The sequence below is a fragment of the Pseudophryne corroboree genome, chromosome 1 (assembly GCF_028390025.1).
Source record: "Pseudophryne corroboree isolate aPseCor3 chromosome 1, aPseCor3.hap2, whole genome shotgun sequence".
Taxonomy (NCBI): domain Eukaryota; kingdom Metazoa; phylum Chordata; class Amphibia; order Anura; family Myobatrachidae; genus Pseudophryne; species Pseudophryne corroboree.
Window position 1 is genome coordinate 449,658,998 of NC_086444.1, and position 14,486 is coordinate 449,673,483.

A 14,486-nucleotide genomic window follows, 5' to 3' on the forward strand; every position below is an offset into this window, starting at 1 on the left:
CACCTCTGGCCCACCCCCTCCTTACGTCACAGCACTCCCCTGCCCGCCTGCTGAGCCGACCTGGCTGCTCTCTCCCGCAGAGAGCAGCCAGAATGTCGGTAAGTATGTTACATAGACTAGCTAACTATTTGTGGCCTTTTCACTACAGTGTTTGAAAGATATCTAATACAATATATCTGTTTCGGGACATGTAGGAAAACTATGATGCTACTCATTGCAACCAATCAGGTTCTAGCTGCCATTTTTATAGTGTATGTTACCAAATAAAGGTGGCACCTGGTTGCTATGGGCAACACCAAAGTTTCCTTTTCATAGTGCCATATTAACAATGGGGTGGATTATAGAGCTACAGCTCCAGGCCTCCACATAAAAATAAGATTATCATAATGAAAGCAGCAGCTGGCCACACAGTTGGCCATAAAGCATAAGTGTTAAAATTGCATTTCTATTTTTACTCACAAAATGATGCAATTTTGATATTACTATTTGAGGAGACATGAAGGGTTGCTAGTGTAGGGGTGTACACTCCCACATGGCATTGGCCACACCCGCACAGCAGTAATCACACCTCCCAGCTTCTCATAATAGGGCCTTGAACATTTTCAGCCCAAGGCCCACGGCCTTAGGAGGTCATTCAGATCTGATCGCTGGGCTGCGTTTTTTGCTGTCCTGCGTTCAGATAGTCTCCGCCTACAGGGGGGAATGTATTTTTGCTGTGTAAGTGTGCGTTCCTATGTGTTAGCAGAGCTGCTAAAAATCAGTTTGTGCAGTCTCTGCGCAGTCCAGGACTTACTCTTCCAGTGCAATTGAATCCTGCTGATCGGGACCGGAGCTGATGTCAGACACACTACCTCAAAACGCTTGGACATGCCTGCGTTTTTCTGGACACTCCCTGTAAACACTCAGTTGCCACCCACAAATGTTTTCTTCCTGTCAATCACCTTGCAAACACCCGTGCGATCGGATTTTTCTCACCATCCCGTCGCTGACCGGCTATCCCTGTTGTTGCTGTCCGACGCGTCTGCGCATTGTGGTGCATACGCATGCGCTGTTATTACCTGATCGCCCACTGTGCGAAAATGCACAGCAGCGATCAGATCTGAATGACCCCCCTTAATCCAGCCGTGGCTCTTCACTATTTTTTTCTTTCTAAATCCTCCCCTCAATCTCATCATTCCTGTAAGCTATAAATATGCTTAACGCAGAGTATTTTAAAAGGAAAATGTATTTTATTGAAATGGGTGCTACTAAAGAGGTATTAGGTTTGACCTTGATGTGGCTTTTGCAGTTTCAGTATGAGAAGATTAGCGTTTTGCATCTGGTGAGCTCTATATATGAGATGTAGTTATGTGACCGGCGGTCTCACAATACCTCCCCCTACAACCCGCCCCCACACAATCCCGAGGGTTGGCATGCCGACCAACAGGGACTATTTCCACTCGTGGGTGTCCACGACACCCACAGAGTGGTATTCCCACGTGGCAAGCGTAGCGAGCCCACAAGGGGCTTGTTGCGCTCACCAGGGGACTAGGGTCGCAGACCCAGGTTGACACAATTCCTTGTCATGGTGAAAAAGGAGTTGAAACTGTGTTCATTAGCTAGTCTGAAAGGGGCATGAGTTTAGCGCTTTCCTGGGAAGTTACCAGTGACATATTTTTGGCATGCACACAGTGCTGGGCATGAAGAAGCAGAGAAAAGAAAACAAACATTGGCCCTCATTCCGAGTTGTTCGCTCGCAAGCTGCTTTTAGCAGCTTTGCACACGCTAAGCCGCCGCCTACTGGGAGTGAATCTTAGCTTATCAAAATTGCGAACGAAAGATTAGCAAAATTGCGAATAGACACTTCTTAGCAGTTTCTGAGTAGCTCCACACTTACTCTGCATCTGCGATCAGTTCAGTGCTTGTCGTTCCTGGTTTGACGTCACAAACACACCCAGCGTTCGCCCAGACACTCCCCCGTTTCTCCAGCCACTCCCGCGTTTTTCCCAGAAACGGTAGTGTTTTTTCGCACACCCCATAAAACGGCCAGTTTCCGCCCAGAAACACCCACTTCTTGTCAATCACATTACGATAACCAGAACGAAGAAAAAACCTTGTAATGCCGTGAGTAAAATACCTACCTGCATAGCAAATTTACTTGGCGCAGTCGCACTGCGGACATCGCGCATGCGCATTAGCGACTAATCGCTCCGTTGCGAGAAAAAAATAACAAGCGAACAACTCGGAATGACCCCCATTATTTTTCATGCTCCTTCCTGCTATATGGTTCTTCACACCTGCAAAAACCATCTGTGTGGACCTAGCCTTTGTTTCACAAAATAGTCCGTGAAGAGGTGTGGAAAAACATTTCAGCTTTGTTACCCATGGCAACCAATAGTATGTTAGCTTTTATTTTTATGCCTTGTTCCATGGCTGATGAAATATCAGCTTTACTCATTTGCAAAACTGAAGATATCTGTCCGTTCTTTTTTGTCCAATGCTTATATGTACTAGTAACGTTGGAACTGAACACAAAACGTTCAAACCCTTACTTTTCAAATCCAGAGAACGTATTCATACACTTGTAAGTGATAAATGTTTTTTTTTTTTAATGATGATTTAAGACTTAATTAAGGTTTGTTAGCAAAGGAAAAAAGCACGCAACTGGGCAGAAACCATGTTGCACTGCAGTTGGGGCAGATGTAACATGTTCAGAGAGATTTAGATTTGAGTGGATTATATTGTTTCTGTGCAGGGTAACACTGTCTGCTTTTGCATGTAGCCCACAAATGTTAGAAAGTCTTATTTTTACACTGAAAATTAGATGAACACACCCCACTCAAATCGAACTCTCTTAATACAGTTGTACTATTTCGGATCTGGCACATGGTGTAATAATGTGCCGGATATACACAGATAAATCAGAAAAATCACAATTAGAGTATATGTTGTTTGTAACAGCAGACTCTCTGACATAACCACTTGCACCATACTTGCCTACCCTCCCGGAATGGCCGGGAGGCTCCCGAAAATCGCGTGGCCATTCTGGCTCCCCCGGAAGGGTGGGCTAGCCTCCCGTTTTCCTTGTCAGGCCCTCCAATGCCCCCTCAGCCACCCACAGCAGAGAACAAGTGGGCGGCCGAGGAGATCCGATGACGCGATTCGCGCTGAATCGCGTCATCGTAGCTCCGCCCCCCACTATACAGTGCCTAGTTTATCGGCACTGTATAGCGGGGGGCAGAGCCACGATGACGCAATCGTGATGTCACGCCCCCCGGACTGCCCACTTCCCCATCGCCGCGGCCCATCATGCCGCCGGCCACACCCCCATGCGCCTATAACGCTGCCTCCTCCCGGAGGAGGGGACAGCAAGGTAGGCAAGTATGACTTGCACCGTATACAAAATGTTCTGCTCCCAACTTCCATACATATTTTACTATTGCAGATACCTAAGCTGAGTTAATTAATTGCTTTTTTAGAACACCAGTAACCCTTTCCATCATTGAATTATTTCAGCTTAGTTATCTGCAATGGGAAATTAAGCACACATCTTGGCAACAGATACCAGTGACGTGCGGAGGGGTGAGGCAGGTGAGACAGAGCCTTTCCTGTCAGAGTTTTGACATATTTGATATATTAGAAATATCTTCTTTGTATTATTCATCATTATTATATAATTTTTATAGTCAAAACTCTTGAGTAAAAAGTCTAGGTGCAGATGAGACACATCTTTTCCACACATCTCTGATGAAAACTCACCAAATGTCCAGCAGTATATACTGCTGCCCCTGTGTATAATGTTCACATGAACCCTTTGTCTTATATATCGTGTGTAAATCTGGCTCTGGCAGTAGCCAGTGCCTCCTGAGCCATTTACTTCACCACACGTCCCTGGCAAATAATTTCATTACACAGGCCTTGCCAACATATCTGTAACACTCAGTATTGGTCAAGATTTCTGTAGACAACACATCAACACTGATTACCCCATTTCTTGTCTCAAAGCTGAACAACAACTTATGGATCACTGATAGAGACCTTGGGGCTAATGTAACAAGCAGTGCAGTGACAAAAATGAAGAGGTGGACCAGTGTAGAAGTTGCCCATACCAACCAATCATCTTTGAGGTAACATTTATCAAGTACATTCTATAAAATAATAGGAAGAAGCTGAATGGTTGGTATGGGCAACATTTCCACTCATTTCACTGCTTGATAATGATAACTCATCTCTCTTATCCATTAAAAGGTGCAAACGCAAGATTTTTAACAGTGTTTCCAAATGCTTGATTTTAGAGATGAAGAGGGCATAATTAGCACATAGCAAGTTATAGTCTGCCTCGTACAAACTGCAATGTATGTAATACACCAGACAGGGCCAGTGATCAAACCTGGATGTGAGAGTAGGGCAAGAGCTGAATGTTTTTTTTTCCTGTGGATGTGGGTAACATTCCATAATCCAAGCTTCCAGCTCTATGAAGCATTCAGGGGTCTGAGGGACCAGTAGCAGAACCAAGATGTACAATATATGTACACATTGGTCTCCATGTACACTTGGTTAGTGTACATAATACGTACTACTAATTAACACCAGCAGTGGCATCTACATGCTAGAATGAGGGGGGCTGCGGCTGCCCGTGCTGCCTCAACTGCACTAGAAGAGGGGAGAAAGACAGTCCCAAGCCGGACAGGTCCCGGCACCTGCGCTATGGATCTGGCACACACGGATGTATGCGCAATACACCGTCTTCTAGGGACTGCATTGGCTGCAGCCCCTAGAAAGCAGGTACTGCTGACAATAAGGCAGGGAGTGGCTTCCCACTGGAAGCACTCTCTCTGCTAATCCGAGCCTAGACTGTCCTGTCCTGTGTGTGATTGGCATGTAGTACTTCCAATGGGACGTTACTGCCAGTTACAGTTGTGCAAATCCAGTAACAGACTTCAACTGGCACACTGAGGTGGCAGATTTTATTGGGGGGCTGTAGCCCTGCAGCCCCTAGGTAAAATCTGCCACTTATTAACACTACTAATGGTTTATAATATAGACTGTATGGGAGATAATCTAAAGAATTAACTTTTTGTATCAAACATTTCTCTCATATAAATACCATAAGTTGTCAGGTAAAGGTTAAACATTCCATAATAAATATTTATACATAATATAACCAGAAAGAGACAGAACTGATCTTTTAAGCATGCATTCTCCAACTTCATGTTAAGACACCTGTCTTTTCTTGCTGGCAGCTGCTGTCTGATCCAATGCATTGATGTACAGTAGCACTCAGAGGCACACACAGCAGACCAAATTATAAAGCTGCTACCATTGGGCATGTGCGGCATCTCTACTAAAATCTTGCATACTTTACTACTGCTATGCACTACCGTTAACTGTAATAAAGACCACTTAGCATTTAACAGTCATAAAGATTAATTTCTATACACCAACCTGAGCTGCTCTGTATGGATCAATTACAAGTATTCATTTTCTTTATGTATGAAGGCCAGCTAGAACTCACCTAAGCTAACTACCAATGTCAGTGCTCTAATTTACCCATTAGAGCACTGAATCAACTATTTCCAAAATGAGAGATTTGATTAACTAGGATTTGCAGATAAAAATGGGTGGTTGTGGGGAACTGCAGACTAGTCTTAAAAAAAGACTGTTAGATTGAGACTTGTGCCCGGAAATTTTAATAAGTACCTTTATATAGCTGTTAGTCAGACTGTGTTACCTGTATTAGACTAAGATAGCACTTATTAGCAAATTCCTTACCACAGAGACACACAAATTGCAATTAAAACATTCCCACTCGACTGATGATTTGAGCACTAATTAAGCCATTGCTTGTCACTAATGCAGGATTTTATTTAATTTCATAATTGAAACTTACACTGTATCTGGAGTCGGAAATATTTTGGAGAGTGTGGCCTGGATGCCATTGATCAGCTGGTCTGTATTCTGAGCAGACAGGGTCAGCTGGTAGCTCCCTTTCTCAGTCTCAATAAGGATCTGCAGGAGGAAGGAAAACAGATTAGTGGAGATAAAGAACACAAGACGAATGGTGGGATGTAATAAGGAAGCTGGGATGGGGGTGGATCATCAAATCGACAGTATCTAGGTCGACAATGTTTAGGTCGACCACTATAGGTCGACAGTCACTAGGTTGACAGGGATGGAAGGTCGACAGGGTTTCTAGGTCAACATGTGCTAGGTCGACAGGTCAAAAGGTCGACATGAAGGTTTTGGGGTTTTTTTGTGTAATTTTCTTCGTATAGTGACTGGCAACCCCAATTAGTGCACCGTGTCCGCTCGCCATGCTTCGGGCAAGGTGCCTCGCTTCGCTCGGCACAGATTACCGTTCCAATCGTAGTCCACATGGATCGTTAAGTATGAAAAAGTAAAAAAATATATTTTTTTTAAAGAAAACTCATGTCGACCTTTTGACCTGTCAACCTAGCACATGTCGACCTAGAAACCCTGTCGACCCTCCATCCCTGTCGACCTAGTGACTATCGACCTTTAGTGGTCGACTTAAACATTGTCGACCTAGACAGTGTCGATCTTCAGACCGGATCCCAGCTGGGACACTATAGTCCAAATTCCATACAAAGAGTTGGTATGAGCTAAATTTAAATATGGGGCATTTTAATGTATATCAGTAATGAACTTCAAGTGAAGAGTTTCAGTGGGTGATCTGGGTGATGTGATACAAATTACTTGGAGCTGGGACCAATGGGGTCATTCTTAACTATGCAACAGTATATATTTTCCAATTGTTCAGTACCTGGCTTGGACTGACAGCTGTGAGAGATCGGATTTCCAGCACACTGAATGAACTTTCAATCTAAAGAAAGTAGCAATATAGAGTTATCAAGGTACATGTCATAGGGAACATTGGGGGTAATTCTGAGTTGATCGCAGCAGGAACTTTGTTAGCAGTTGGGCAAAACCATGTGCACTGCAGGGGGGGCAGATATAACATGTGCAGAGAGAGTTAGATTTGGGTGTGGTGTGTTCAATCTGCAATCTAAATTGCAGTGTTAAAATAAAGCAGCCAGTATTTACCCTGCACAGAAACAAAATAACCCACCCAAATCTAACTCTCTCTGCACATGTTATATCTGCCTCCCCTGCAGTGCACATGGTTTTGCCCAACTGCTAACAAAGTTCCTGCTGCGATCAACTCAGAATTACCCCCATTGTGCAAGAAGAGGTGAGATAGGATAGAAATATTAGGCCGGACTCAATTAACCTCAGTAATTTACCGATGCTATTCAATTATTCTCCCGTTTTTCTCACAGTGAATTTGCCACTAACGCATGTTAACCCACAGGTTCCAGGAAAAGTACCTGGTGCTATGAATTAACGCGTTTGCGGCACATGCGATAAGGACACTTACAGCGGATTTTTGTTGGAGCCTCCCTCAGGCTCAAACAGAAAACCACATTAAGTGCAACCTGCAGAATTCTCGCAGGCTGTATTTGAATAGCCTTGGGCCCTGCAGACCAATTAGCCTACGGTTAATTGGATGTGGCCAAATTAATGTATGTAGAAAATGATTATAAAGATTACAGTGAAAGTACAAGGCAGATATTAAAAGAATTAACAACTGCACACAGAGTGGAAGGAAGAAAAGGTAAAGCAGAGAATTAAATTGATATATATATATATAATATATATATATATATATATATATATAGAAACAAAAAGTTCAGCACTCACCAAAATGAGCTCACTTATCCTCACAACATCAATGAATAAATGAATAAATGATGGGGGTTTAGTTAGTGAATTGGCCAATGCACGGAAGCCTGCATACCGCTCGCCAAGGTACCCCACCTTCATTCAGGTCCTACACTATCACAAAATCATAAAAATTAAAACCTGGCAACTTTATCACATAATATAACTGCAAATATGCCCACTTGGTGTAAGGTGTACCTGCCATGAACTGCATGGCTTTTAAAAGGTACACTAGTCACCTGACACTGGCTGATAAATTACTAAAGGGCAGCTGACACAGGTTTAAGATAATTGGGGTGCATGAACAAAGTTTGTGGCCACAGTTAATGAAGGTGAAGTACCTTGGCGAGCAGTATGCAGGCTTCCGTGCATTGGCCAATCCACTAACTAAACCCCCATCATTTATTCATTTATCCATAGATGTTGTGAGGATAAGTGAGCTCATTTTGGTGAGTGCCGAACTTTTTGTTTCTATATTTGTGAGTAGGTGGCCATGGGCTACATGCACCCCACCCTATTAGTGGCGAGTGCGGATACTGCACCCCGCTTCTGGGGTGGCGAGTGCTGTGGTTTTCTATTTGCTGGTATATATATATATATATATATATATATATATACACACCACCATCACCAGCAGATTATAACCGGAAGGCTATGTCGTTGATTTTGTAGCATAATTATTAAGCAATACTTTTTGTACATATATAAATTGCCATATATATCCATGTATAAGTGCAGATGCCTACGTAAGTAGCGCTCTTGAGGTGCACTGTACTTGCAGTGGAACAGTGGAGCTGTATGTAGCGATGGCCTTTGACCATCTATGTATAACAACCGTCAATGATTTGCCACCAATGCTTGATGGTTTTGGTGTCAATGGCGAAGCAATGTCCCCCCCCCCTCCCCCCAGGGCAGGGGGAATGTACTTAGCTCTGCCCATTGCCCCATCCCCTTCCCACCTCCTAGTCAGTTAGAGCCACTGCACTGATATCCATTGATGATGTAAACAATAGTTGGTTTCCCAGATGTAATCCAATTATGACACCACTGATAGCAGATCCATTGATGTCCACCCCTAGCCATGTTTATTGTTATTATCCATTATTTATATAGCGCCACATGGGATCGGCAACGCCCAGTTACAGAGTACATAAACAAATAAACAAGAACACAGCGACTTTCAGTTCAAGACAATATAGGACAAGTACAGTGTTTATAAACATGGCTGCGTCAGCAGATCCAACTGAAATAAATATTAGGGTGGCTGCAAGGGGGGTGTAGTACGGCTGACCGGCGGTCAGGAGACCGGCGGTCAGCTTATCGACACCGGGATCCCGGCAGCATACCGACGCTGGGATCCCGGCGGGGAGGGGCGAGTGCAGCAAGCCCCTTGTGGGCTCGGAGGCGACCTGCGGTCGCCACGGGTTCTATTCCCACTCTATGGGTGTTGTGGACACCCACGAGTGGGAATAGTCCCTGTTGGTCGGCATGCCGACCATCGGGATAGTGAGCCGTTGGGATGGTGGAGGAGGTCATGTGACTGTCGGTCTCCCGACCGCCGGTCACATGAATACCACCCCTGCAAGGGATTTGGTGCCTTCAAAGGGAGTATGGAATAGAAGATGGTTTAAGTAAGAGAAGAAAAGGCACATGAAGGAAGTGGGTCCTGCTCGTGAGAGCTTACATTCTACAGGGGAGGGGCAGGCAGACAAAGGGAAGAGCTTCCTGTTTACTGTGCATGTTCAGGGTACTGTTGTTGTGAATATGCATTGGAGCTGTGACCTGGTAAAGGCATACTATATCAGTGTATTCCTAATGCAGTACAAGAAGTGAGGAGAAAGCTGGAGGGGAGATTTTTCGTACCAATACAGCAACTTGGACATTAATACATTCTGACACTTCCCATGTCCCTGCTTTACTAGCATAAGTCTTATAATATGGAGGACTGCAGATAGCCCGACATCTGTGATTATGCATTCAAACCATTTACATTTATGGAATAAATAGGTACCTACTTACCTTTGCTGGTAATTTTATGTAGAATATGTAGAATCTCCAGCATGTTGTGACCTGTAGAGGAACACAGGCATGTGCTTATAGGTATAATGCATTGGCACATTTTTACTTTATTTTTTATTACAAAATGTGATTTGCAGGGTATAAAATCCTAGTGAACAACAGGAAGTAGTTAAATGAATTTGTTCCTATGGCAACGTTCATGCTTTGTTTTGCTTACCTATCAGATTTCTCACCATTTCAGAGCACAGGCAAGAAATGTAGAAAGCGTTCATCACAGTAAACAGAAATATTACTGTTTGGCTTAGTAAAACTATAGCACATTTTTGGATGGTTGGAAAGACTTACCCCTATCCTTTTTGGGGAGTTTGTCCATGATCAAAATTATTTCTTTCCCTAGACTTGTATATCTTATTCAAGCCCTTCCCATAACGTTAAAAGATTTACAACATCTATATAAACTGTTATTTGTAAATGTTATTTGGCGTGGGGAAAAACATAGAATAAGTCTTTTGAAATTACAACAGCACATACCAAACAGCGGAGTAGGCTTCCCTGATATACAATTGTATAATAGAGCGGCAATATTTTGATACTTGTCCGACTGAATCGATGATAGCGACATTCATGCCAATACTTCTCTGAAAAGAGGATTCCTGAGGGAGGTAATTTAATTTCCTTCCTGCATCTTCATGAGCAGAAAATTTGAGCACATATAAGGGACAAGAAGAAAGATATGTCACATAGACATAAAGCGGGAGTGAATTCACGCAAATCCCTGTTTTTGCAGTTTATAGGTAGACCAGACTTTCAAAATGGGCTAGCATCATATCCATTCATTATACGGTAAGTGGGAGGTGTTACCAACCTGGAAATCTTGGTGAATAGAACAACACAATGGATTCTGACATTTTCTGAAGCAGTTGAAAAACACAGCTCTTTGTTTGGTTACCCCCTGGCCTTTCTGCAAGCAAAATACTAAATAAACTCAGCAGCTCGTATATATTCAGAAAAAGACTGCCAAAATCAAATTGACGCTCTATTGACTGGCCTCTTAGTTCTCAAAAAGGCCATCTCATATTACTATCAGTGTTTTAGGTAAGATATGGATTATACATCTTCCGCTAGTGGTTTAGCACAATGGCTACTGACATTCCCTGTGTATACGGTGGAGGACCTCCTTTAAGCCCCCACTGTCTCCTGCAAAACTTTTGCACAATCTATGTATAAGGAATGTTTCCATAGAACGTATTTATCCCCACATAGAAGCTTTCGATGGGACAGTTATCTTTGCACTAGTGTTACAGGTGCGGAGAGGATTTTGCTGATCGATATCACTGCTATTGGGCCTGTCCACTAACTAAGAGCTTTTGGCTTCAAGTCCAAAAATACGCAGCGACTTACTGTATATACTTAATTATATACCCTTAAAGTCAGAGAGGGCTATATTCAGTATAACTCCGACAGAATTAAGAAAAGTAAAGAGGGCATCTGTTACTGGCGATTAGTGCTGCAGCCTGATAAACAATTCTACATGATTAGATGTCCTCATCATCTCCGTCATTGTCGCTATTTACATATTCTAAACTGTTCATCTGTTCCGTATGGACTGGATTGAAATAATTTTAGACAGGGAATTCAAAGTGGAAAAAATGTTAGCATTAGAAATGAGACATCAGATCCACTAATGAGACATCAGATCCACTACTCCAATACCAAGATACATCTTGATATTTACAATGCTTGATAGACAATGACCCACCTAGAGAGAGGTAGGCATTACTAATGTCTAGGTCTGTCTATATTGACAAGAACAGTGGGGCACGGGGTGGTGGGGCCTCTGGGAGAGATTATTTTTGTTTTCCTTAATGTTATTTTCTCATTTTAGTATTATATGTTATTAATGTATAATGCTTCAATAAAAAAATATTTTTCAAAAACAAACAAACAAACAGCAGTTTTAGAATTTTCATGGGATATTTAATGTACAGTAGAAAGTGTTCTAATAATGGATCAGACAATGGGGGTAATTCCAAGTTGATCGCAGCAGGAAATTTGTTAGCAGTTGGGCATATCCATGTGCACTGCAGGGGGGGGGGGGGGGGCAGATATAACATTTGCAGAGAGAGTTAGATTTGGGTGGGTTATTTTGTTTCTGTTCAGAGTAAATACTGGCTGCTTTATTTTTACACTGCAATTTAGATTGCAGATTGAACTCACCACACCTAAATCTGTCTCTCTCTGCACATGTTATATCTGCCTCCCCTGCAGTGCACATGGTTTTACCCAACTGCTAACAAAAATCCTGCTGCGATCAACTCAGAATTACCCCCCATGTCTTATTCTTTATTTTATTTTACAGAAACCAGTTTCAGCAGACCTGTAGAAGGCAAACCATACCCTTACCACACCTCACAACTGTTCTATCACCTTCCTAATCAAGACCATTTGGCAGGTACGTGCGGTGAAGTAAATGGCTCAGGAGTCACTGCAGAAGGGTTCATGTGGGCATTATACAAAGATTCAGCAGTATATACTGATGGAAATTTGGTGAGTTTTGATCAGAGATGTGTGGAAAAGATAGGCAGGGGTGGCTCTGCCGCACCTGCCATAGATTTTTACTCCAGAGTTTTGACTATAAAAATGATTAGAATAATAAAAATAAATATTTTCAAATATATTATTTGTATTTTTCATATACTTTCTATTTTTAAAACTTTGGTGTATATATTAGTATGACAGGAAAGGCTCTGCCTCACCCCACCGCACATCACCACTAGTTGGGAGGTGAGCTCTGCTAATCGTGCAAAAGGCACTGAAGGTTTTCTTTAAGTGGAGGAGTTGGGGGCAGGGTGCAGTGCTTCAGAACAGATGGACATGCCCCTCAGAGCAGGGGCGTTTCTAGAGAGGAGGAGGCCCGTGTGCAGGATCCGTCTGGGCCCTCTCCTCTCTAGCTGGCAGCGCTGAACAGGGGCCCATATGCACAGCACACATTGCACCCATTATAAATACGCCAGTGCTTGCTATTGCTAATGTGCATGCTGTACCAATTCCAAAAGTCAAGAAGTGGGCAGGTATTCTCTACTCCAAATTAGAGATACATATACTGTGTAAATGCTGGCCAGCTAGTCCAACATCGATCACCCTACCTAAAGGTCCAACCCATCCTTACATAGACATCCATCATTGTTGGATCATTGGGTGAGTTCTGTGTTGCTGACACACAAAACAGTTTGTCCCCTATTTATCAATCCAAGAGGAGTCCTGGCAAAAAAAACCCTGCTCCTAAGTGGAGACCCCACCTTTCCCTCTCACCGCTGCTGGAGAAGGGTTTCAGCAATATGCGTTATAGCAACTAGCAGGCATGTATGCGCTTTGAGACTTAACCTGATGGAGAGAAGCTTATTGGCTCTGAGTTCCGTTCCATCTCCTATTGAAGATGTTTCAGCTTAACCACTATCTTTTTCCTAAAGAGTTAGAACATTTTCTTGTTCTTAATCTCTGCAGGCTGAGAAACAGAGATATTTCCATTATTCATGTGGACTCAGGTCCATCAAAATGTATCCAAATCACCTTGCCTTCAGTATCCGGTACAGTTTTCGGTCTGTTTTGCTTATCAATCGCCAGACATACTGTAACTGGCACTGGGCCCAGTGTGTAGATTAGAAGAATTCCTTTTGTGGTCAGAATGGAATATGCCATTTGGTCTGCTTGCCAACACCACAATCTGTTCCCTCTCACGGGGAGTTTTCCTGGGTTTCGTTACAGCAGTCCATCCCATGCCAGAGGGACATTATTTCTGCAGCAGAATTTCATCCCACAGTGAGAGATAATGCCTTAGAACTAGTGATGTGCACCGGAAATTTTTCGGGTTTTGTGTTTTGGTTTTGGGTTCGGTTCCGCGGCCGTGTTTTGGGTTCGAACGCGTTTTGGCAAAACCTCACCAAATTTTTTTTGTCGGATTCGGGTGTGTTTTGGATTCGGGTGTTTTTTTCAAAAAACCCTAAAAAACAGCTTAAATCATTGAATTTGGGGGTCATTTTGATCCCATAGTATTATTAACCTCAATAACCATAATTTACACTCATTTCCAGTCTATTCTGAACACCTCACACCTGACAATATTATTTTTAGTCCTAAAATTTGTACCGAGGTCGCTGGATGGCTAAGCTAAGCGACACAAGTGGCCGACACAAACACCTGGCCCATCTAGGAGTGGCACTGCAGTGTCAGGCAGGATGGCCCTTCCAAAAAATACTCCCCAAACAGCACATGACGCAAAGAAAAAAAGAGGCGCAATGAGGTAGCTGTGTGAGTAAGCTAAGCGACCCTAGTGGCCGACACAAACACCTGGCCCATCTAGGAGTGGCACTGCAGTGTCAGGCAGGATGGCCCTTCCAAAAAATACTCCCCAAACAGCACATGACGCAAAGAAAAAAAGAGGCGCAATGAGGTAGCTGTGTGAGTAAGCTAAGCGACCCTAGTGGCCAACACAAACACCTGGCCCATCTAGGAGTGGCACTGCAGTGTCAGGCAGGATGGCCCTTCCAAAAAATACTCCCCAAACAGCACATGACGCAAAGAAAAAAAGAGGCGCAATGAGGTAGCTGTGTGAGTAAGCTAAGCGACCCTAGTCGCCGACACAAACACCTGGCCCATCTAGGAGTGGAACTGCAGTGTCACGCAGGATGGCCCTTCCAAAAAATACTCCAAAAACAGCACATGACGCAAAGAAAAATGAAAGAAAA

At 43.3% G+C, this 14,486-nt stretch overlaps 1 protein-coding gene across 2 annotated transcripts in view; it reads right to left on the bottom strand.

Moving 5' to 3' along the window:
- The window catches only part of CARMIL3 (capping protein regulator and myosin 1 linker 3), a 156,444-nt gene that overhangs the window by 127,497 nt on the left and 14,461 nt on the right, over positions 1–14,486 (bottom strand). For both annotated transcript variants that reach the window (XM_063913575.1, XM_063913577.1), the window contains exons 3-5: positions 9,742–9,792; positions 6,764–6,823; positions 5,870–5,988 (exon numbers count right to left, since the gene is read on the bottom strand). In XM_063913575.1, coding sequence (XP_063769645.1) covers positions 5,870–5,988; positions 6,764–6,823; positions 9,742–9,792 — 230 coding nt within the window. The remainder of the gene's footprint in view (positions 1–5,869; positions 5,989–6,763; positions 6,824–9,741; positions 9,793–14,486) is intronic.